A 24,677-nucleotide genomic window follows, 5' to 3' on the forward strand; every position below is an offset into this window, starting at 1 on the left:
CAAATTGGTGGTGGAATCAAGGGGTAAAGCTATAATTGAATCGTGAATTGTGTTCGTGGCATCGAGGTAAGTGTTTGGTCTAACCTTAGCTTGAGGGATTAGGAGTTGAGTCCTATTTGCTATGTGCTAATTGTTGAGTACGACGTATAGGTATGGTGACGAGTATCTATACGTTGGTGTCTAGCATGACCGTGAGTCTTATATTGTGATTATCATGACTTCGTTGTATCTTTCATGCCTTGGTAATGGTTTCTACTTGTTGTGTAAAGTTTGTGGAAGAAATTGTGACCTATGAACATTGAGGAGCATTGGCTCAAGTTGTGTAACGAATTGTGAAAGCATAAGTGATAATTGAACCTCTAGAGCATTGGATCGAGTTGTGAGGTGAATTGTGAAATAAAAGTGAGAAAGATAAGAGATCATTATGTTGTCGCCCTTGTCGGGATATTGTTGATTTATTCGTTATCTCCCTTGCCGGGATGTTGAGGTTATTGATGATGTTCCCTTGCCGGGATTTATTTGTTGAGTTGTTGTTCCCTTGTCGGGATCTTTATTGCAATTTCATTTATTTCCTTGACCTATTATTTGTGATTGTTGTTTGGGTGAGGAAAAGAGTTAAAGCACGAAGGGTAATGCCGTGCATTATTTGTTTTGTGAGGAAAGAGTGTAAAGCACGAAGGGTGATGTCGTGCCACACGATGTACCATTTCGTACCGATTTTATTGATTATATGGTGAGGAAAGAGAGTAAAAGCATGAAGGGTGATGCCGTGCACATTTTTATTATATGATTGCTTTGGTGAGGACGAGAGTAAAAGCACGAAGGGTGATGCCATGCATTTATTGATTTCTGATTCTTTGTTGATATCCGAGTTATGTTGTTTCTTTCGTTTATTTGATGTCTTTCTGTTCGGAACTGTTATCTCCCCCACAGCATTCCCCACTCCTATTTTGTCTGGTTATTTCTGTATTTCTTCTCCGCTGTATATATTTGAATTACACAGGTTTAAATGGTAGTCTGGTCCTAGCCTCGTCACTAATTTGCGGAGGTTAGGCTAGACACTTACCAGCACATGGGGTCGGTTGTGCTGATACTACATTCTATACTATGTGCATATCCTGGAGCAGCATTTGGACCGTAGTGTGGAGGCTACCTTCAGTCCACGCGGAGATCCAAGGTAGACCTGCAGGCGTCCGCAGGCCCTGGCATCTCCATCTATCCCTATTTCCTGTTTCATTTTCCTTTTATTCAGAAACAGTGTACTATTATTTCTTTAGACATCGTATGTAGCAATCTTAGACAGTCTGTGACACTGTGACACCAGGTTTTGGGTGGTTAAGGCTTAAGTATTTGTAATAGATACAATTTTCATATATTTTATTATTGCGTTCCACTTAAATTTGAATTTCTGCTGTTATCACGTTTTCACCTTATAATTGTTAACCAAAAATAATTGGATAATAAGGTAAGTAGTTAAAGGTTTGGCTTGCCTAGCTCACATTAGTAGGTGCCATCACGACTCCGAGGGTGGAAAATCTGGGTCGTGGCAAGTTGGTATCAAAGCTCTAGGTTACACAGGTCTCACAGTTCATAGAAAAGCTTAGTAGAGTCTGAGGGATCGGTGCGGAGACGTTTGTATTTATCCCCCAGAGGCTACAAAGTTAGGAACAACTTCACATTTATTCTTTCCTCTCGTGCGGTTTGGTTTCTCAATGCTAATTAAATTTCTACTTTGTTCTTTCGCAGATGGAGATAACACGTGCTTCCTCATCCACTGACCAGCAACCCGAGCCCTCAGCAGCATCTCCTGTTAGGGGCAGAGGGCTAGGCCTAGGCCGTGCTAGAGGCCAAGGTTGGGGCAGAGCTCAGCCCCGAGCAGAAGCACCAGCGGCGGAGCCTCAGGTTGACTTTGATGATGAGTTTCCGACCCCAACAGTTCCGGTGGGCCCTGCTCAGGTCCCAGAGGGGTTTATTGCTACCCCAGTTCTTCAGGATGCTCTGGTCTGTTTAGTGGGCCTCATGGAGAGTGTCACCCGATCAGGCTTGCTTCCTGTAGCACCAGCCATCTCTCAGGCTGGAGGAGGAGCCAAAACTCCTGCTACTCGCACTCCGGAGCAGGTAGCTCCCCAGATTCAGACTCCAGCGGTTTAGCCAGTTGGAGCAGTTCAGCCAAGTGTGGTAGCTTAGACCGGTGATGGAGCAGCTATGTTTGCCGATGCTTTGTGGAGGTTGGATAGGTTCACCAAGCTCTTCACTACTACTTTCAGCGGTGTATCTACTAAGGATCCCCAAGATTATCTAGACAGTTGTCATGACGTTCTCAGGAACACAGGGATAGTTGAGACTAATGGGGTCAATTTTGCCATTTTTCGCTTGTCTGGATCCGCCAAGACTTGGTGGAGGGATTTCTGTTTGGCTAGACCAGCCGGATCCCCAGCCTTGACTTGGGAGCAGTTTACGCAGCTATTTCTGGAGAAGTTTCTCCCCATCACTCAGAGAGAGGCCTATCAGAGGCAATTTGAGTATCTCCAACATGGTTCCATGACTATTACCCACTATGAGACCAAATTCATCGATTTGGCTCGTTATGCTCTCATCATACTTCCCACCGAGAGAGAAAGGGTGAGGAGGTTCATTGATGGACTTATTTAGCCGATTCATCTTCAGATGGCTAGGGAGGCTGGGAATGAGATTTCTTTCCAGCAAGCAGCCAATGTGGCTCAGAGAGTTGAGATGATTCTGTCACAAGGAGGTGGTCATAGGTCGGACAAGAGACCCTGTCATTCAGGCCGATTCAGTTGTACCTCGTCTGGAGGTATGGATTCATATGGTAGAGGCCATCCTCCTAGGACTTTTCTGTCAGAACATCAGGTTTCTTACGGTGCTTCAGGTAGCCGTGGTCCTCAAATGCAGTATTCTAATCAGCAGTCCTACAGTGCACCACCAGCTCCTATCAGTGCACCGCCGCTTTAGAGTTTTCGGGATGGTCATTCAGGTTGCCAGGGCCAGCAGTCTCAGTAGTCGAAGGCTTGCTACACTTGTGGCGATATGGGGTACATTTCCAGGTATTGCCCTCGAGCACCGAGTAGTTCTCAGCATCAGGGTTCTCGTGCTATAGTTCAGGCACTAGATGTTCCACAGCCCGCCCAGCCAGCTAGAGGTAGGGGTAGAGGTGGAGGTAAAGGTATTAGAGGTGGAGCTTAGGCCGCTAGAGGTGGAGGCCAACCAGCAACAGGCCGTCCCAGAGATGTAGTTCAGGGTGGTGGGGCCCAGCCCCGATGTTACGCTCTTCCAGCCAGGCCCGAGGCTGAGGCTTCCAATGTTGTTATTACAGGTACGGTTCTGGTTTGTGATAGAGATGCTTCAGTATTATTTGACCCAGGGTCTACGTACTCGTATGTGTCCTCTTATTTTGCACCGTATCTGGTCATGCCTAGTAATTCTTTGAGTGATCCTGTTTATGTGTCTATGCCGGTGAGTGATTATATTGTGGTAGATCGAGTCCATCGTTCATGTATAGTTTTGATTGAAGGTCTTGAGACTCGTGTAGATTTGCTTCTTTTGGACATGGTCAATTTTGATGTCATATTAGGGATGGACTGGTTATCACCTTACCATGCTATCTTGGACTGTCATACCAAGACTGTGACCTTATCCTTACCAGGTTTACCTCGTTTAGAGTGGAGAGGGACTCCTTGTCATTCTACCCATAGTGTTATCTCTTATATGAAGGCTCGACATATGGTCGAGAAAGGGTGTTTGGCCTATTTGGCATATGTTCGTGATTCTAGTGCAGAGGTTCCTTCTATTGATTTTGTGCCCGTTGTTCGTGAGTTTCCTAAGGTATTTCCTTCAGACCTGCCGGGTATGCCACCCGACAGGGATATTGACTTTTGCATTAATTTGGCTCCAGGCACTCAACTCATTTCTATCCCGCCGTATCGTATGGCCCCGCCTGAGTTGAAGGAGCAGTTGCATGACTTGCTTTAAAAAGGTTTCATTAGGCCTAGTGTTTTGCCTTGGGGTACGCGGGTTTTTTTTGTTAAGAAGAAGGATGGATCGATGAGGATGTGTATTGATTACCGGCAGTTGAACAAGGTTACAATCAAGACTAAGTATCTATTGCCGAGGATTGATGATTTATTTGATCAGCTTCAGGGTGCCAAGGTATTTTCGAAGATTAACTTGAGATCTGGCTACCATCAGTTGAGTATTAGGGCATCTGATGTCCCTAAGACAGCTTTCTGCACTCGGTACGAGCATTATGAGTTCTTGGTGATGTCATTTGGGTTGACGAATGCCCCAGCAACTTTTATGGATTTGATGAACCGAGTGTTCAGGCCTTACTTGGATTCGTTCGTGATAGTCTTCATTAATGATATTTTGATATATTCCCGCAGCCGGGAGGAGCACGAGCAGCATCTTAGAGTGGTTCTTTAGACCTTGAGGGATAGTCAGTTATATGCTAAGTTCTCAAAATGTGAGTTCTGGTTGAGTTCAGTTGCATTCCTGGGTCATGTTGTATCAGCAGAGGATATTCAAGTTGATCCGAAGAAGATTGAGGCAGTCAAGAACTGGCCTAGACCAGCATTAGCCATAGAGATTCGGAGTTTCTTGGGATTGGCATGTTACTATCGATGGTTCGTGAAGGGGTTTTCATCTATCGCAGTCCCGATGACCAGGTTGACCCAGAAGGGTGCCCCGTTCATATGGTCAGATGAGTGTGAGGCGAGCTTTTAGAAGCTCAAGACAGCTTTGACTACGGCACTGGTATTGGTTTTGCCCACAGGTTCAGGGCCTTATACAATTTATTATGACGCATCTCGCATTGGACTTGGTGCGGTGTTGATGCAGGATGGCAAAGTCATTGCTTATGCTTTGCGATAGTTGAAGATTCATGAGAAGATTATCCAGTTCATGATTTGGAGTTCGCAGCCATTGTTCATGCGTTGAAGATTTGGAGGCATTATCTGTATGGCGTGGCATGTGAGATGTTCACGGATCACAAGAGTCTACAGTACTTGTTCAAGCAAAAGGAGTTGAATTTGAGGCAAATAAGGTGGTTGGAACTATTAAAGGACTATGATATCACCATCTTATATCATACGGGAAAGGCCAATGTGGTAGCCGATGCTTTGAATAGGAAGTCAGCCAGTATGGGCAGTCTTGCTTATATTCCGGTCGGTGAGAGACCGCTTGCTTTGGATGTTCAGGCTTTGGCCAATCAGTTCGTGAGGTTGGATGTTTCTAAGCCTAGTCGTGTGTTAACTTGCACGGTCACTCGTACTTCTTTATTGGAGCATATCCATGATCGGCAGTATGATAATCCCTATTTGTGTGTCTATAGAGACACAGTGCAGCGCGGAGGTGCCAAGCAGGTTACCTTAGGTGATGATGGGGTTTTGAGATTGCAGGGTCGAGTTTGTGTGCCTGATGTGGATGGGCTTCGAGAGTTGATTTTGGAGGAGGCCCACTTCTCCCGGTACTCTATTCATCCGGGCACCGCGAAAATGTATCAGGATTTGCAGCAGCATTATTGGTGGCGGAGAATGAAGAAGGATATTGTAGCATTTGTGGCTCGGTGTTTGAATTGCCAGCAGGTTAAGTATGAGCATCAGAGGCCTGGTGGTTTGTTCCAAAAGATTGAGATTCCTGAGTGGAAGTGGGAACGGATCACTATGGACTTCGTTGTTGGACTCCCACAGGCTCGCAGGAAGTTCGATGCAGTGTGGGTTATTGTTGATAGGCTGACCAAGTCAGTGCATTTCATTCCTATGGCAGTCTCCAATTCTTCTGAGAGGTTAGCTGAGATCTATATCCGGGAGATTATTCGTCTTCATGGTGTGCTCGAGTCTATCATCTCGGATTGAGGTACGCAGTTTACCTACCATTTCTGGAGAGCAGTTCAGCGAGAGTTGGGCAGGCGGGTTGAGTTGAGCACAACGTTTCATCCTCAAACGGACGGGCAGTCAGAGCGGACTATTCCGATTTTGGAGGATATGCTTTGAGCTTGTGTCATTGACTTTGGAGGCTCATGGGATCAGTTTTTGCCTTTAGTAGAGTTTGCCTACAACAACAGCTACCAGTCGAGTATTCAGATGGCTCCGTATAAGGCTTTATATGGTAGGAGGTGTCGGTCTCCGGTTGGATGGTTTGAGCCGGGAAAGGCTCAGTTGTTGGGTACGGATCTGGTTCAGGATGCCTTGGACAAGGTCAGAATTATTCAGGATAGGCTTCGTACAGCTCAGTCCAGGCAAAAGAGCTATGCCGATCGAAAAGTTCGAGATTTGGGTTTCATGGTCGGTGAGCGGGTATTGCTTCGAGTGTCGCCTATAAAGGGGGTAATAAGATTTGAGAAGAGGGGCAAGCTTAGCCCTAGGTTCATTGGCCCATTTGAGATTCTTGATCGAGTAGGAGAGGTGGCTAAGAGACTTGTATTGCCGCCGAGCTTATCAGTCGTGCATCCAGTGTTTCATGTGTCCATGCTACGAAAGTATCACGGCGATTCATCCCACGTGTTAGATTTCAGCACTGTCCAGTTGGACAAGGACTTGTCTTATGAGGATGAGCCGGTAGCTATTCTAGACCAGCAGGTTCGTCAGTTGAGATCGAAGAGTTTTCCTTCTGTTCGTGTTCAGTGGAGAGCTCAGCTCGTTGAGGCATCGACCTGGGAGTCCGAGTCCGATATGTGGAGCCGTTATCTCCATCTTTTTCTCGACTCAGGTATTTCCTTCCTATGTTCGTTCGAGGACGAACGGTTGTTTTAGAGGTGGAGAATGTGATGTCTCAAGGTCATCACTTGTGTTGCAAGTGAATTCAGTGTTCCGAGGCCTAAAAACCTCCCTTTTACCTCACCTTGTTTTACGTGCGTGGTCTGGACCTATATTCGGAAAGCCTTCTATGTGAAAATATGAGAAATAGAAATTCTAGAGTTAAAATTTGATTATGGTTGACTTTCGTCAATATTTTGAGAAAAATGAACCCGGATCGGTGTTCCGATGATCCCGGGAGGTCCGCAGTAAAATATGGGACTTGAGCGTATGCCCGGAAATGAATTCTGAGGTCCCAAGCCTTAGAAATCAATTTTTGAAAGAAATTATTTTACTGAATTATCTAAGAAATAAAGAAAAGAATTAATGTTTGAAACCACTGTTATTGGGCCCATACTTTGGTTTCGGAGCCCAGTACAAATTTTTTATAGTATTTGAAAGATAACTGTGAAATTTGGTGAAAAACAGAGTTTATTTGACGTGAGTTGGACTTCCGATTGAAGAGTTATGAACTTTGAGAGTTCTTGATGAAATTGTTGAGTTTTGAGGTTTAATTCATGATTTTACATGTTATTTTGATGATGTGATCGTACGAGTAGGTCCATATGATATTTTTGAGTTAGTATGCACATTTGGTTTAGAGTCCCGAGGGCTCGGGTGAGTTTCGGGTGGGTTCTGGGGTGGCTTAGGCTTAAAACATGGCTATTAGGTTCAGAGAAGTGCAGCTCTCTGAACCTGCTAGTGCGGTCCGCACTGGTTTTGTGATGTCCGCACTGGTGGTTGTGCGGCCGTAGTGGATCTTGTGCGGCTCCGCACAGGTTCACTGGTGACTGTGCGGACACAGTTGATTTTGTGCGGTCCGCACAGGGCATCTGAGAGTAGTATATTTAGTCGGAATTTTCATTTATTTTTCATTTTTCAAAACCTAAAAACATAATAGGCAATTTTTCAAATAATCTTTCTTTTCCAAAACATTTGTAAGTGATTTCTAACTCGTTTTATTCAATCATTAACATCTTTTCACATGATTTCAACTCAAAATCAATGATTTTCATGGGGGAAATTGGGTGTTTTGGATAGAACCTAGGTTTTTCAAAAATTGGGGATTTGGACCTCGATTTGAGGTCCGATTTCAAAACAAAATATATATTTGGGTTCTGTGATGACCCGGCCAGTCGTCTTAAGAATTAACGCCTCGATCCCCTATTAATTGCTTTCCCGAGTTTATTTATGCTATTTTGATTTGCCGGGATGTTCGGTTTTGAGTTTCGGGGAGTTTTGGGACACTTTGTCCCAGAATGAGAGCTTAAGTGTTGGGAACCGTAGTCGGAACAGTGTGAAAACGACCTCAGAATGAAAATCTGACGGTTCCATTAGCTCCGTTCGGTGATTTCGAGCTTAGGGGCGTGATCGAATTGTGTTTTGGAGGTCCGTAGCTAATTTAGGCTTGAAATGGCGAGAGTCGAATTTTTGAAGTTTCCGGTCCGATAGTGAGATTTTGATCTAAGGGTCAGAATGAAATTCCGAAAATTGGAGTAGCTCCATAGTGTTGAATGTGATGTGCTTGCAAAATTTCAGGTCGTTCGGACGAGATTTGATAGATTTTTTTATCGAAAGCATAAGTTAAGAGTTCTTGGAGTTCTTAAGCTTGAATCCTATGTTAAATTGGTGATTTGATGTTGTTATGAGCGTTCTAAAGTTTTGAACTAGTTTGAACGATGTTATGGATGTGTTGGTGCAATTGGTTTAAAATCCCGGGGACTCGGGTGAGTTCCGGGATAATTTAGGCCGAAAATCATAGCTGTTGCAGGTCCAGAAGAGTTGCAGGCCTCGGAACCCACCAGTGCGGTCCGCACAAAGTCCAGTGCATCCGCGGTGGGGGTTGTGCGGTCGCACAAAATGCAGTGCGGTCCGCGGTGAGGAAAATTGCACTAGTCCTACTTCGGAAGCTCATATCTTTTGATCTACAAGGAATTTTGGGATGATTCAAAAACGAAAGTTGTAGCCCTTTGTGTCTAGTTTCTAGAAAGGTAAAGAAATCACAATTTGACATATGTAGAGAAAGTTATGGCCTAAAAACTAAAGCATGTCACTACAGTCAAAACCTGTGCTGATAGCACTCATTTTTGTACGGACCGCACTGGTTTTGTGCGGACAACACTCGTTTTTGTGTGGTTCGCAGTGGTGGAAATCCGGGGGGTGCCCTATAAATACGAGGTTTTGGGTTTTATTTCATATTTTGACCTAGAGAGCTCGGATTCTGGCAATTTTTCGAAGGTTTTTCAAAAATTTCATCGGGGTAAGTAATTCTAACTCAGATTTGGCTAGAGTACATGAATCCATCATTGAATTCATCATTAAATTCGTGATTTGGGATGGAATTTGGGAAGAAAACTTGTGAAATCTTTCAAAAATGTAAAATGATGATTTGAAGGATCAAATGGTATCGGAATTGGATAATTTTGGTATGGTTAGACTCATGAGGGTATGTGGATTCTGAAAATGTAAATTTTACCCGATTCTGAGACGTGGGCCTGAGGGGCATTTTGGTCATTTTACATAATTTCGTGTATTAGCTTAGAATTTAATTGTAGAATTAGTTACTTGAAGTGCTATTTACATTATACAATTGAATTGAATAGATTTGGGTCATTTGAAGTCGAGTACTCGTGGCAAAGACGCGGTGTTGGGTTGATTTTGAGCCGGTTCGAGGTAAGTGGCTTATCTAACCTTGTGTGGGGGACCTTCCCCTTAGGATTGGTATATTTGGTGATTGAAATGCCTTGTACGTGAGGTGACGAGTGCGTACTTGTGCTAATTGTTGAAAATCCGGTTTTCTTAAGTAATTACTAGTATGTTTCCTTTCTTGTTTCTATTTCTTGCACTATTAAGCCTGTTGTTAGCTTAGGAAAACATGTTTAAGTGACTTAATTTGCTTTATTTGATTCAACCTGCCTTACTTGAATTCTGTGCAGCATGCTAGGCTAGAATCACTTATTGCCTTAATATGATTTTGTCATTTCTGTACATCTTCCTGTTGTTGTTGTGTATTTATTTTGGGACTACGGATGTGGGATTCCGGTAGCTCCCCCTTGTCTGTTTACTTTGGGACTACGGGTTAGATTCTCGGTAGATCCACCTGCATATTTACTTTGGGACTACGGGTTAGATTCCCGGTAGATCCCCCTGCACAGTGATATGGAACTACGGGAATGCACCCGGTAGATTCCCCCAGTACTGGGTATTTACATTTGGGACTACAGAACGGGATTCCGATAGATCCCCCCGCACTATGAGTTGGACTACGGCATGGGATCCCGGGGATCCTTCGGACATATATATATGATGGACTACGGGATGGTATCCCGGCAGATTCACTGGATATGTAAAGATGGGACTACAGGACGGTATCTTCTTGGGAGATCCCCTATTGTTGCTATTGGTGCTGAGCTGTATTTGCTCTTGGTGCTGAGCTGTATTTCCTTTCCATATTTACCTTATTCTATATAGTTGTTGCTATTCTATTTAACCTGTGTTATTTTACTGTTGTACTTATTTATAATGTTTCGTTCTATACTGTTGATCTTTATATTTTATTTAACCTCAGTAGGGCCCTGACCTTCCTTGTCACTACCCAACCGAGGTTAGGCTTGACACTTACTAAGTACCGTTGTGGTGTACTCATGCCTCTTCTGCGCATGTTTTTTTCATGTGCAGATCCAGGTACCACTGATCAGGTCTACTATCCTTGAGGGAGGAGACAACTCTAGAGACTTCGAGGTACATCTGTCACGTCCCCAGACCGAGAAGTCCCTTTCTATTCATGCTTTTAGTATTTAGCCCTTCTGTACCTTCTTGTTCTTATTAGACATTCCGGAGTAAGAGCTATGTAGTATTGGTCTTAGCTTGTGATTCATGGGTTTCCGGGTCTTGGATTTATGTTTGGTATTGAGAGTTAAACGTGGTGTAAGCCGAGCGGCACATTTAAATACTATTGTTATATTATTTCTATTTTAAATTGTTTACTTCCGCAAAATATTTTGGTTTTTCTTTTGCAAATTAGGCTTACCTAGTCGTAGAGACTAGGTGCCGTCACGATGGTTCACGGAGGGAGTACCGGGGTCGTGACAAGTTGGTATCAGAGCTCTAGATTCATAGGAGTCATGGATCACAAGCCGGTTTATTAGAGTCTTGTTGATCGGTACGGAGACATCTGTACTTATCTACGAGAGGCTATGTAACCGTTAGGAAAATTTCCATTTCATTTGAATTCCTTGTCGTGCGAGATTTTTGATATCACAATTCTAAACTTCTATCTTCTATTCTCTCACCGATGGTGAGGACACGTGCTACAAGAGATGATCAGACACCTGCGCCCCTTGCGAGAGCCGTCAGAGGTTAGGGCTGGGGTAGAAGCTGAGGATGCGCACGCAGTGCAACCAGAGCACCCGTGCGAGCTGCCACTAAGGAACCACCAGCAGTTCCAGCCAGAGCCTAGGCATCGGATACGCCTAATGATACTACTACTCCAGTACTTCAGGAGACATTAGCACAGCATGTTTGGTACATTAGTTCAGGCGGGGTTGATTCAGGTTGTGCCAACTACTTCACAGTTCGGGGAAGGGACCAGACTTCCACTACCCCCACTCTATAGCAGCGAGTTCTCATTGTACAGGTTCCATGTGTCATGGCGACACAGCCTGAGGTCCCAGTTTAGCAAGTGGTAAGGACCTCTCGCCAAGTAGAAGACAGGTGGGTCCAGGTGAGAGAGGACAGACGAGATCAGGAGAGCCTTGTGTTTAACAGCCTAAAAGAGCTTAAAGAAGCCAAGATTGAAGTTGCTCACACAACTCCTTGTATGGCATATTGTGACCAAGCTTTAATATGGCCCGAAAAGAATATTCAGTCCGACAAAGTTGATTCTATACAAAGTATAATATGCAAACAAAGTATAATATGCAAACAGAAATAAAGGATTTAATTACACAAACATTCTCTAGTTTTCACCTTCTAATACAAATACAATCTTTACAGAACTTTGTATATTAAGGTAAAGCAGTACATTTGACACCCAATGTACAGTTTAACTATGAGGTACAAAAGTAAATTTTCTTTTTCACTTTTAATCTCATTATTAGGATAATGGTTATCTCTTACCCTTGCTATGGACAAACTTATAAGCAGAAGATTACTTTTCTTGACTTGAATTTACATATATTGGGAAATTTTTGAAAAATTACAATACAAATACTGAACTGGTATCCATTTTTATCATAGAAAAATAGCAGGTGCAGTGACTCTACATTTACTAACATAAATTCTTGGGACCCCTTTACTTACAGAATTGAAAAAAATACAATCTTTACTCCTATTAAGGTAAAGCAGTTGCGTTGGAGTTTGTAAAGCAGTTGCTCCATTGGATTAGCTAACTCCTTTTATACGACTAGATGTTTCTGCACTAACTTTCTTCTTTTCTTGTGGGGTATATGTCTGATAACTTCTGATTAACTAATTAGATAAGAACACATTTAATTGTATAAAAAGGAGATATTGTAATTTTTGTAAGGACATCAAAGATTTAAAAAAAATTATTATGGGCATATCTATTAGCCCTAATCTCCAATAGAATTGAAATTAATCCAAAACTTTGAAAACACACTAGGAATTGAAATTCAACAGGAATATTACTTACTGTGAAGAGGCTTTCAAATTGGAGTTGAAGTTGGGGAGAGTTATGGAAGAAGAGGAAGAAGAACGCATACGCTGCAACAGGAATGGACAAAAGAAAAAGAGACTGTATGTTTTAGGGTTTTTTTACTGAGGGGTAATTTCGGAATTAAGAAAAATAATAAGGAATAAGAATGTAATATATTTGGTCAAAAATATCTGGCTTTTAAGCCAATTTCGAAAAAGTTGGGCTTACCCAACTTGTTGGTTTTGGCTTTTTTAAGCAGATTTTAACTTTTTTTAAGCCCTTTTTGTAGTTGCCAAACATTACTAAAAGTTAAAAAATGGCTCAATATCTTTCCCCCTCTGTTGGATGACATGTCACAATACGTCCAATAACATTGCCCTATTGTCGACGTGTCCACATTTTATATTATTTGGACCATACAAAATATTCTGGAAATTCTTTATCTTGGCATCTTGATTTTCTCTGTTCATCAAAAAAAATTCTATTAACATTGTTTTCCTAATCATGGGATTATTTATAATTGCATTTACTGTCTGTGTGGATTTAAAAGAGACAAATTGCTATCCTTCAAGATGTAGTTGAAGATGATAAACAGATGGAGTCATTTCGCTAATGGGAAAACCAAATAAACGCCAAGTTGCCTCTGGTGGAGATACACACCTAGCAATTGATATTCTTTGATCTCATCTATTTCAATATTTGGATCATTAGCACGCACGAAAAAGGCAATTTTATCATGTCCCTTGCAGATATATTTATAAAGGTATTTGACAACTTTAATATCAGAACAAACTTCAACATTAATATGACAGTTAAATTTGCTCAATAGATATGTATTGTAAGGAACTACCCACGAATTGTTAAGAAATTGTCCTCTAATATTTACACGTTTATCGTTATATCATCTTTCGTAAATTGGGTATCCATTTTTTCCCTTTGATATATGATCCGCAAAATCTTTTGGATATTTGAACTTACAGTATTCTCGGTTCTTCATACAAGGACATTTAGGATTTAAACTACCACAAGGTCTGTGCATCATATGTTTAGTAACAACTGAATACAGGTAATCATTCTCATCAGAATCGGGTATTTCAGCACAAACAACTCTATCATAAGCTTCCGGAGTTAACAATTTATATTCGTCTTTGAGTATGATAAGAAAATGAGCATATGGAAGACCACGCTTTTGAAATTTAATAGTGTACATAAAAGCAACAACTTTTCCAAATGTATTACTCTTTAGGATATTTGTTTTCATCTCTTCTACCTTTGCTCTAAACACACGACTAACTAAATCGGGCATATTTTGTACCTCATCTGTTACCAGTAAATGTTCTTCTATTTCTGTCCAAGATGGATTACATGTCATTGTCAAAAATATATTAGGTTTCCCAAAATTTTGCACTAACGCAATAGCGTTCATATATCGTCGGTGCATATCCCTAGGACCTCCTATAAAACTTGCAGGAAGAAAACTTTATTTGCCAATGTTGCATGGCTCTCTCTCTCTCTCTCTCTCCGTGTCTTAGAACATTAAAAATCCCCGCTAACACATCTATTCTAAATAAATCTTGATTAAATGAATAGAAATCTAACCTTTGAGTCTCAAGCTTGATGAATTCGTCAACTGAGTATTATTGGAATACTCTTCCAGCTTGTAAAACCCCATTTTCTTCATCGTCCCTCATTTGGAGCTTGTAACAATAATACTCACGGCATGACACAGTATTTCTTTTTCTTTTCTTTTTTTCCAGAAGTTCTGCTTCCATGTCAAGTAGCATATCGACTGAACACATATTTTCTACACTTGGTAGTTGTTCATTTTCACAATAAGTTCCATGGCTAATAGTATTATTCGTTCGAATAATCTTTTTAATACCACAATGCCATCCGTTTTGTCCATAAGGAAATAGTAATGGATACCGCAATGGATCATAACAACCATAGTAGTAATTTACCAATTGGCTTTTACTACTATGTGTATAAATTCGAATATGTGGTAGAGAAATACTGGAACTACTTTCATCTTCTATCTATATTGTTGCTACTTCAGATGATGTTGGTAAGTTATAGGTTCTTTGATCTAAACCAGAGTCGGACTTAAGCGCAATGTAGAAGTTTGATAATTCTAGGATATCTGTTAAAGATTTCAAAAAGATAGAGTATGGATTAACTTTTAATGCGTCCATCAAAATCCTGATAACCGATTCGTTAAGCCTGTCAAAGTATGCCAACCGATTTGCTAGTTCATTATCAGTATCATAAAAATACAAGATTTTTTGCTGGTTGACTTGAAGGCAGGAGGTCATTTATGAAATGATACATTTCCCCTTGAACTCTAAACGTATAAATACTACAATTTTTTCTTGCTAAATCTCTATCATAATTCACTCCAAGAGAAGTAAATGCAAACATATTGTTATACAATCTAACATAAGTGCGAAAATATTTGGACTCCTGAGAGTTTCCTAAATAAAGATTTAGCAATTTAGCAGGTAGTCCATAGTGAATCAATTTCATTGATCCATTATCACAACATAATCCCGGTGATTCATATTGAAATCTTCTAGCTCTACAAAATTTGCAATTCGGCACAGTTTTTAGTCTATAAAAGCTATTGGGCAAGTCATTAGTGTTCCAGAGACACATTTTTTAGATGTACGACCCATATATTTTAGATTTACCAGAATGAAAAAAGGCCAGTCGTGAAAAAGAAATGACTGAAATGACATTAAAGCTAGATGGAAACGAACCTTTGCTTGTAGCGTTACACATGGTATTATTATATTGTTCACTACACGTTCCTGTTGTAGACCCTAAGAGAAAATGAATTATCATATAAATTTGGGTCTTGAAAGATTGCACAACTTTGAACACTATACTTTCGCACTTACCAACTTTAAAAACGGGAGAGCGACCATGTAGGTCTTTCCCATTATCAGAAAGAGTGGAATCATTAACTGTGAACACATTTACTAAAACATAAGAGCAACTTATGAGCATACAAAATATGTGTATCACATAGTTTATTCAAGGATAACAAAATCTTAGCGCACAAACCTGTTGTCAAGGTAGAAGATGAGGCTCCTGTTAGAGCAGCTCTCTGCCTCGCTAATTCTCTATTAAATTGGTAAAAAGCTGATACTTCAGTGGAATCACTGGTTGGATTCTGCTTTCTAGAATGAAGGTATGTCGTTCGACGCTCCAGTAAATTTAGTTCTCTTTTATCGACCGACCTCGCCCTATACATTTCGCGACGTCTTTGTTTAATTTGGATGCCTCTTTCTTTAGAGCATTGACGTTTCCCTTTTTGTGTCCAGCATGTTGAATCCACGGGTTTTTTAAAATTTGACATCTTTGGTGTGCATAAGTTTCACATATACCAAATCAAAACTTAGAAGTAAAATATATGCACTACAAACCAATGAATATCAGCACTCGTTATGGTGGTATTAAACAAAACATACCAAAACAGATAAAAGTTTTGGATAAAACATGGTAAAACAAAGTAATTTAGCAGGCATCAAAAGTTAAAACATGGATATATTAAGTAGAAGCAGAGTTGAGTAAATTTATTTTTGTCGCATCACTTGAACCCGAGACGTTTGACTAAGAGTGAAGAAACCATATTTACGACTCGAACTCATAATATTTAATTAAGACTTGAGATTAAAAATTCATAATCCTCCCATCACGATTCTTCATGTTAATTAATTGCAATATCGTATAGCATAATTGGATAGCTCATTTATATTTATTGAACCAACCGATTATATGTGATGACCCAAAAGGACATCACTTGTTTTTAAATTGAATTCTGCATTTCGAGGCCTTAAAAATATCTTTTAGCATCAACTCGATTTGTGTGCACTGTTCGAACGCGTAGCCTGAAAGCTTATATGTGAAAATCTGTGAAAATGATAAATTTTAACTATAAAATGAATTAATTTGACTTCGTTCGACGTTTTGGATAAATGGATCCAGACCCGTAATTTGATGGTCCCGGAGGGTCCGTAAGAAAATATGGGACTTGGGCGTATGCCCGGAATCGAATTCCGAGGTTCCAAGCCCAAGAAATGAATTTTTAAAAAAAATTATTTTTTGAAATTGTTTAAAGGATTTGGAAATGAATTTTGATTAGAACATATTGGTATCGGGCCAGTATTTTGGTTCCGGTGCCCGGTACAGGTGTTATACGTGATTTAAGATAATTCTGTGAAGTTTGGTAAGAAACGAAATCCGTTTGACGTGATTCGAACCTTAAATGCAAAATTTGATGTTTTAAGAAGTTTTGAAATAATCCATTGATTTTGAGGTTTAATTCGATGTTAATGATGTCATTTTGGCGATTTATCGCACGGATAAGTTCATATGATATTTTTGAGTTAGTACGTATGTTTGGCTTGGAACCCCGAGGGCTCGGGTGAGTTTCGGATGTGTTTCGAAAGGTTTTTGGAACTCAAAAAGTTGCAGGTTTTTCAGTTCTGGTGTGCTAATATTTTCTTCTTCACGTTCGGGGGAGGACCCTCACCAACGCGATGAGCTATTCATGCAGAAGGAAAATTCCTTCTACGCGAATGCGAGAACCAGGTCGTGAATGCGAAGCATTGGGGGGTCTTCCCTTCGCGACGCGGGCCTGGTATCGCGAACGCGAAGGTTTATAGCATGGACAGGGGGAGGGGTACTATACCCTACGCGAACGCGACCACCTGGACGCGAACGCGAAGGCTCTGGAAGATGAAGCTCCGCGAATGCAAGCCGTTTAGCGCGAATGCGAAAGTCACTTAAGCTGGCTTCATCGCGAACGCAATAGACCTATCGCGAACGCGATGAAGGCCTGTCTAGTGATTTTAAAACAGAACCAAAAAACGAGATTTAGCCAAAATTTCATAACTTCTTCTCTTCAACTCCAAATTGGGCGATTTTTGAAAGGGGATTTCACCACCAATACATAGGTATGTAATCTTAGACTCATTTTCTTCAATTTTCATTAACACCCATTAGATTTCTAGGCCTAAATTATGTGACTAAGGGTAGAAAATTAGGGATTTGGGTAGAGTTAGAGCTTTTTGATTATTTGGGAATTTGACCTTGTTTTGGGGTCGAATTTCAAAACAAATTATATATTCGGGCTCGTGGGTGAATAGGTGATCAGGTTTTGGTCCGAACCTCGTATTTTGACCAAGCAGGCCCAGGGTCAATTTTTGACTTTTTGGGAAGAATGATGGGAAAGATATAATTAAGCATTGAAATTGGATTGTTTAGCATTTATTGATGTTATTAAGTCGATTATATCTAGATACAATTGATTTGGAGCCTAATTTGAAAGGAAAGGTGGTGTTTGAGGCTTGAGTTGGTCATGGAAGTTCGAGGCAAGTGTTCGGTCTAACCTTAGCTTGAGAGATTAGGAGTGGTGTCCTATTTTCTATTTGCTTCTTGTTGAGTACGACATATAGGCATGGTGATGGGTATCTATACGTTGGTGTCGAGCATGAACGTGGGTCTTAAATTGCAATTTATTTTGTGTTCTTAAATAGTACTACGGATGCTTTAATTGATGATTCTCGATATTGAGCAAGGATTAAATTTGTTTTCGTGGAAATTACTTACGAATGAGTATTGGTGTTAGCTGAGATGAGTATAAGTTGGGTTAAGATTGGTTATAGTTGTTTCTCCCTTACCGGGACGTATTTACTTTTACTGTCGAATCCCTTACCGGGATAGTATAGCTTATTGTTGGCCCCTTGCCGGGATTCTTGGTATGGTTATTGCTAAAGGTATATAAATGTTATAATGGATCAGGGTGCACACCGCAACAATACTACACATGGAACGGGTTGCACGCCGGAACAATGTTATGTTGGATCGGGTTGCACGTCGCAACAATGTTATGTTGGAACGGGTTGCATGCCGCAACAATGTTATGTTGGACCGGGTTGCACACCGCAACAATGTTAAATGATAGGGATCAGGTTGCGCACCGCAACAGTGTTATTATGATTTTGATGTAAATCTTGAATTGTTCTCTCATATTTCTCTTAAGTTTCTGCTGGATCCGATATTTCCCCCGTAGCATGTACCCCTCCCATGTTAATTGTTTATTCCATTTTATTTTTCGTTGTATATTATATAACTGCACAGTTTATTTGGAGTCTGGTCCTAGCCTTGTCACTACCTCATCGGGGTTAGCCAGGCGCTTATACCAGCACATGGGGTCGGTTGTGCTGATGCTACACTCTGCACTATATGCAGATTCCGGAGCATCTTTGGACAGTAGCACTTGGGGAGCCTGCCTTCAGTCCAGCCAGAGATCCTGAGGTAGTCTTGCAGGCATCTGCAGGCCCGACGTTCTCTTCTACTTTATTATGTACTCTGTTTTCATTAGATTTTGAGACATATTGTATTTCTTTCAAACAGTTGTTGTAGTAATCTTAGTCCGTCCGTGATATTGTGACACTGAATTCCAGGTAGAGATGTGTGTTGTCATTATCGTACTGGTCTTGGTTATTAGATTAGATTAAATCTTCCGCTTGATTTCATTTATCGTTAATATCTAAATGTTGGATACCTGTTAATTCAGATTGTTAAAAAGGGGTTAAAATGAAAGAGTTAGAAATTTTCTATGTTTAGTGGCTTGCCTAGCTTTTACGAGTAGGCGCCATCACGACTCTCGAGGGTGGGAAATCCGGGTTGTGACAAGTTGGTATCAGAGATCTAGGTTACATAGGTCTCACAATTCACGGACAAGCTTAGTAGAGTCTGAGGGATCGGTATGGAGACGTCTATATTTATCCCCTAGAGGCTACAGAGTTAGGAAACATTCCACATTTATTCTTTCTTGTCGTGCGGATTGGTTTCTCAATGCTAATTGAAATTCTACTCTGTTCTTTTGCAGATGGCGAGAACACGCGCTTCCTCATCCACCGACCAGTAGCCCGAGCCCTAGCAGTAGCTCCTATGAGGGGCAGAGGGAGAGGCTGTGCTAGAGGCCGAGGTAGGGGCAGAGCTCAGCCCAGGGCAGCAGCACCCACAGCGGAGCCTCAATTTGACTTTGATGATGAGGTTCCGGCCCCAGCAGTTCTGGTGGGCCCAGCTCAGGTCCCAAAGGGGTTTATTGCTACCCTAGTACTTCAGGATGCTTTGGTCCGTCTAGTGGTCCTTATGGAGAGTGTCACTCGGGCAGGCTTGCTTCCTGTAGCACCAGCCGTCTTTCAGGTTGGAGGAGGAGCCCAGACTCCTGCTACTCGCACCTCGGAGTAGGTAGCTACACAGTTCCAGACTCTTGCGGTTCAGCCAGTTAGAGCAGTTCAGCCGGGTGTGGTAGCTCATACTGGTGATAGAGCAGCTATGCCTGCCGATGCCTTATGGAGGTAGGATAGGTTCACCAAGCTCTTTACTACTACTTTCAGCGGTGCATCTACTGAGGATCCCCAGGATTATCTAGATAGCTGTTATGAGGTTCTCAGGAACATGGGGATAGTTGAGACTAATGGGGTCGATTTTGCCACTTTTCGCCTGTCTGGATTTGCCAAGATTTAGTGGAGGGATTTCTGCTTGGCTAGACCAGACGGATTGCCAGCTTTGACTTGGGAGTAGTTTACTCAGCTATTTTTGGAGACGTTTCTCCCCATCAGTTAGAGAGAGGCCTATCGAAGGTAGTTTGAGTGTCTCCAGCAGGGTTCCATGAATGTTACCCAGTATGAGACCAGATTCATCAACTTGGCTTGTCATGCTCTTGTCATACTTCCCACCGAGAGAGAGAGAGGGTGAAGAGGTTCATTGATTGACTTATTCAGCCGATTCATCTTCAGATGGCTAGGGAGACTGGGAGTGAGATTACTTTTTAGGAGGCAGCCAATGTGGCCAGGAGAGCGGATATGGTTCTGTCGCAGGGAGGTGGTCATGGGTCGGACAAAAGGCCCCGTCATTCAGGCAGATTCAGTGGTGCCTCGTCTGGAGGCAGGGATTCGTATGGTAGAGGCCATCCTCCTAGGCCCTTTCAGTCAGCACTTCAGGTTTCTCACGGTGCTTCAGGTGGCCGTGGTTCTCACATGCAGTATTCTGATCAGCAGCCCTACAGTGCACCACCAACTCCTATCAGTGAACCGCCACTCCAGAGTTTTCAGGGTGGTCATTCAGGTCGCTAGGGTCAATCTCTGTTTCCTCAGCCGCAGCACTCAGGTGGATGTTTTCAGTGTGGTGAGTATGGTCATATCAAGAGAGCTTGTCCGAGATTGGTGGGTACTCATTCGCAACAGCAGGGTTCCCGTGCTATGGTTCAGGCACCAGGTGTTCCACAGACCGCCCGCCAGCTAGAGGTGGGAGTAGAGGTGCTAGAGGTGGAGGTAGAGGTTCTAGAGGTGGAGCTCTGACCGCTAGAGGTGGAGGCCAGCCAGTTATAGGCTGTCCCAGAGAGGTAGTCCAGGGTGGGGGGCCCAGCCCCGATGTTATGCTCTTCCAGCCGCCTAAGGCTGAGGCTTCTGATGTAGTTATCATAGGTACTGTTCCGGTTTGTGGCAGAGATGCTTTCATTTTATTTGATCCAGGGTCTACGTACTCCTATGTGTCATCTTATTTTGCACTGTATCTGGTCATGCATAGTGATTCTTTGAGTGCCCATGTATATGTGTTTACACCAGTTGGTGACTCTATTGTGGTAGATTAAGTCCATCATTCTTGTATAGTTATGATTAGAAGTCTTGAAACTCGTGTAGATTTGCTTCTTTTGGATATGGTCAAGTTTGATGTCATATTAGGGATGGACTGGTTATCACCTTAACACGCTATCTTGGACTGTCATGCCAAGACTGTGATCTTAGCCTTACCGAGTTTACCTCGTTTAGAGTGGAGAGGGACTCCTGGTCATTCTACCCGTAGTGTTATTTCTTATGTGAAGGCTCGGCGTATGGTCGAGAAGGGGTGTTTGGTCTATTTGGCATATGTTCATGACTCTAGTGCTAAGGTTCCTTCTATTGATTCTGTGCCCGTTGTTCGTGAGTTTCCTGAGTTTTTCCCTTCAGACCTGTCAGGTATGCCACCCGAAAGGGATATTGACTTTTGCATTGATTTGGCTCCGGGCACTCAGCCTATTTCTATCCCGTCGTATCGTATGGCCCCACCAAAGTTGAAAGAGTTGAAGGAGCAGTTGCAAGACTTTCTTGAGAAGGGTTCCATTAGGCCAAGTGTTTCGCCTTGGGGTGCGCCAGTGTTGTTTGTTAAGAAGAAGGACGGATCGATGAGAATGTGTATTGATTACTGGCAGTTGAATAAGGTTACGATCAATAATAAGTATCCATTGCTGAGGATTGATGATTTATTTGATCAGCTTCAGGGTGCTAAGGTATTTTCGAAGATTGACTTGAGATTTGGCTACCATCAGTTAAGGATTAGGGCATCCAATGTCCCTAAGACAGCTTTTTGCACTCGGTACGGGCACTATGAGTTCTTGGTGATGTTATTCGGGTTGACAAATGCCCCAGCAACTTTTATGGATTTGATGAACCGAGTGTTCAGGCCTTACTTGGATTCATTCGTGGTAGTCATCATTGATGATATTTTGATATATTCCCGTAGCCGGGAGGAGCACGTGCAACATCTTAGAGTGGTGTTTAGACCTTGAGGGATAGTCAGTTATATGCTAAGTTCTCGAAGTGTAAGTTCTAGTTGAGTTCAGTTGCATTCCTGGGTCATGTTGTATCACCAGAGGGTATTCAGGTTGATCCGAAGAAGATTGAGGTAGTCAAGAACTGGCCTAGACCAGCATCAACTATAGAGATTCGGAGTTTCTTGGGATTGGCAGACTACTATCATCTATCGCAGCTCCGATGACCAGGTTGACCCAGAAGGGTGCCCAGTTTAGATGGTCGGACGAGTGTGAGGCGAGCTTTCAGAAGCTTAAGACAGCTCTAACTACGGCACCGGTGTTGGTTTTGCCCACAGGTTCAGGGCCTTATACAGTTTATTGTGATGCATCTCGTATTGGACTTGGTGCAGTGTTGATGCAGGATGGCAAGGTCATTGCCTATGCTTCGCGGCAGTTGAAGATTCATGAGAAGAACTACCCGGTTCACGATTTGGAGTTGGCATCCATTGGTCACGCATTGAAGATTTGGAGGTATTATCTGTATGGCGTGGCATGTGAGGTGTTCACGGATCACAAGAGTCTTCAGTATTTGTTCAAGCAAAAAGAGTTGAATTTAAGGCAGAGAAGGTGGTTAGAGCTGTTGAAAGACTATGATATCACCATCTTATATCATTCGGGAAAGGCCAATATGGTGGCCGATGCTTTAAGTAGGAAGTCAGGCAGTATGGGTAGTCTTGCTTATATTTCGGTCAGTGAGAGACCTTTTGCTTTAGATATTCAGACTTTGGCCAATCAGTTCGTGAGGTTGGATGTTTCTGAGCCCAGCCGTGTGTTAGCTTTCATAGTCGCTCGTTCTTCATTATTAGAGAGTATCCGTGATCGGCAATATAATGATCCCCATTTATGTGTCCTTAGAGACACGGTGCAGCACGGAGGTGCCAAGCAGGTTACCTTAGGTGATGATGGAGTTTTGAGATTGCACGGTCGCGTTTGTGTGCCTAATGTGGATGGACTCTGAGAGTTGATTTTAGAGGAGGCCCATAGCTCCTGGTACTCTATTCATCCGGGCGTCGCGAAGTTGTATCAGGATTTGTGGCAGCATTATTATTGGCGAATAATGAAGAAGGATATCGTTGCATGTGTGGTTTGGTATTTGAATTGTTAGCAGGTTAAGTACGAGCATCAGAGGCCCAGTGGTTCATTTCATAGGATTGAGCTTCCCGAGTGGAAGTGGGAGCAGATCACTATGGATTTCATTGTTGGACTCTCGTAGACTCGGAGGAAGTTCGACGTAGTGTGGGTTATTGTTGATAGGCTGACCAAGTCAGCGCATTTCATTCTTGTGGAAATCTCCTATTCTTCTGAGAGTTTAGCTGAGATCTATATCCGGGAGATTGTTCGCCTTCATGGTGTACCTGTGTCTTTCATTTCGGACCGAGGTACGCAGTTTACCTCGCACTTCTGGAGAGAAGTTCAGCAAGAGTTGGGCATGCGGGTTGAGTTGAGCAAAGCATTTCATCCTCGGACGGACGGGCAGTCCGAGCGGACCATTCAGATCTTGGAGGATATGCTCCGAGCTTGTGTCATTGACTTTAGAGGCTCGTGGGATCAGTTTTTGCCTTTAGCAAAGTTTGCCTACAACAACAGCTACCATTCGAGTATCCAGATGGCTCCTTATGAGGCTTTATATGGTACGCGATGTCAGTCTACGGTTGGATGGTTTGAGCCAGGAGAGGCTCGGTTGTTGGGTACATATCTGGTTCAGGATGCCTTGGACAAGGTTTGGATCATTCAGGATAGGCTTCTTACCGCTCAGTCCAGGCAAAAGAGTTATGCCGACCACAAGGTTCGTGATTAAGCATTTATGGTCGGTGAGCGAGTTTTGCTTCAAGTGTCGCCTATGAAAGGTGTGATGAGATTTGGGAAGAAGGGAAAGCTTAGCCCTATGTTCATTGACCTGTTTGAGATCCTTGATCGAGTGGGAGAGGTGGCTTATAGACTTGCATTGTCGCCAAGCTTATCAGTCGTGCATCCAGTGTTTCATGTGTCCATGCTTCGAAAATATCAGTGTGATCCATCCCACGTGTTAGATTTCAGCACTGTTCAGTTGGACAAGGACTTGTCTTATGAGGAGGAGCCAGTAGTTATTCTAGACTGACAGGCTCGTTAGTTGAGATCAAAGAGTTTTCCTTCTGTTCGTGTTCAGTGGAGAGGTCAGCCTGTTGAGACATCGACCTGGGAGTCCGAGTCTGATATGCGGAGCCGTTATCCCGATCCTTTCCCTAACTCGGAAACTTCCTTCTTCTATCCGTTCGAAGACGAACGGTTGTTTTAGAGGTTGAAAATATGATGATCCAAAAGTTCATCACTTGTTTTTAAATGGAATTCTGCATTTTGAGGCCTTAAAAACCTCTTTTAGCATCACCTCGATTTGCATGCATAGTCCGGGAGCATAGCCGGAAAGCTTATATGTGAAAATCTATGAAAAATGATAAATTTTGATTATAAAATGAATTAATTTGACTTCGGTCAATGTTTTGGGTAAACGGATCCGGACTCATGATTTGACGGCCCTAGAGGGTCCGTAGGAAAATATGGGACTTGGGCGTATGCCCGAAATCGAATT

The 24,677-nt window shown here is 42.4% G+C and overlaps 1 protein-coding gene across 1 annotated transcript in view; it reads right to left on the bottom strand.

Annotated features, from left to right (window-relative positions):
- Positions 1-24,677, bottom strand: part of LOC104238437 (uncharacterized) — a 38,727-nt gene that overhangs the window by 9,374 nt on the left and 4,676 nt on the right. Inside the window, exons 2-5 of the mRNA XM_070171165.1 lie at positions 15,529-15,823; positions 15,363-15,428; positions 15,222-15,284; positions 12,463-12,533 (exon numbers count right to left, since the gene is read on the bottom strand). Coding sequence (XP_070027266.1) covers positions 12,463-12,533; positions 15,222-15,284; positions 15,363-15,428; positions 15,529-15,823 — 495 coding nt within the window. The remainder of the gene's footprint in view (positions 1-12,462; positions 12,534-15,221; positions 15,285-15,362; positions 15,429-15,528; positions 15,824-24,677) is intronic.

Source organism: Nicotiana sylvestris, chromosome 3 (genome assembly GCF_000393655.2).
Source record: "Nicotiana sylvestris chromosome 3, ASM39365v2, whole genome shotgun sequence".
Classification (NCBI taxonomy): domain Eukaryota; kingdom Viridiplantae; phylum Streptophyta; class Magnoliopsida; order Solanales; family Solanaceae; genus Nicotiana; species Nicotiana sylvestris.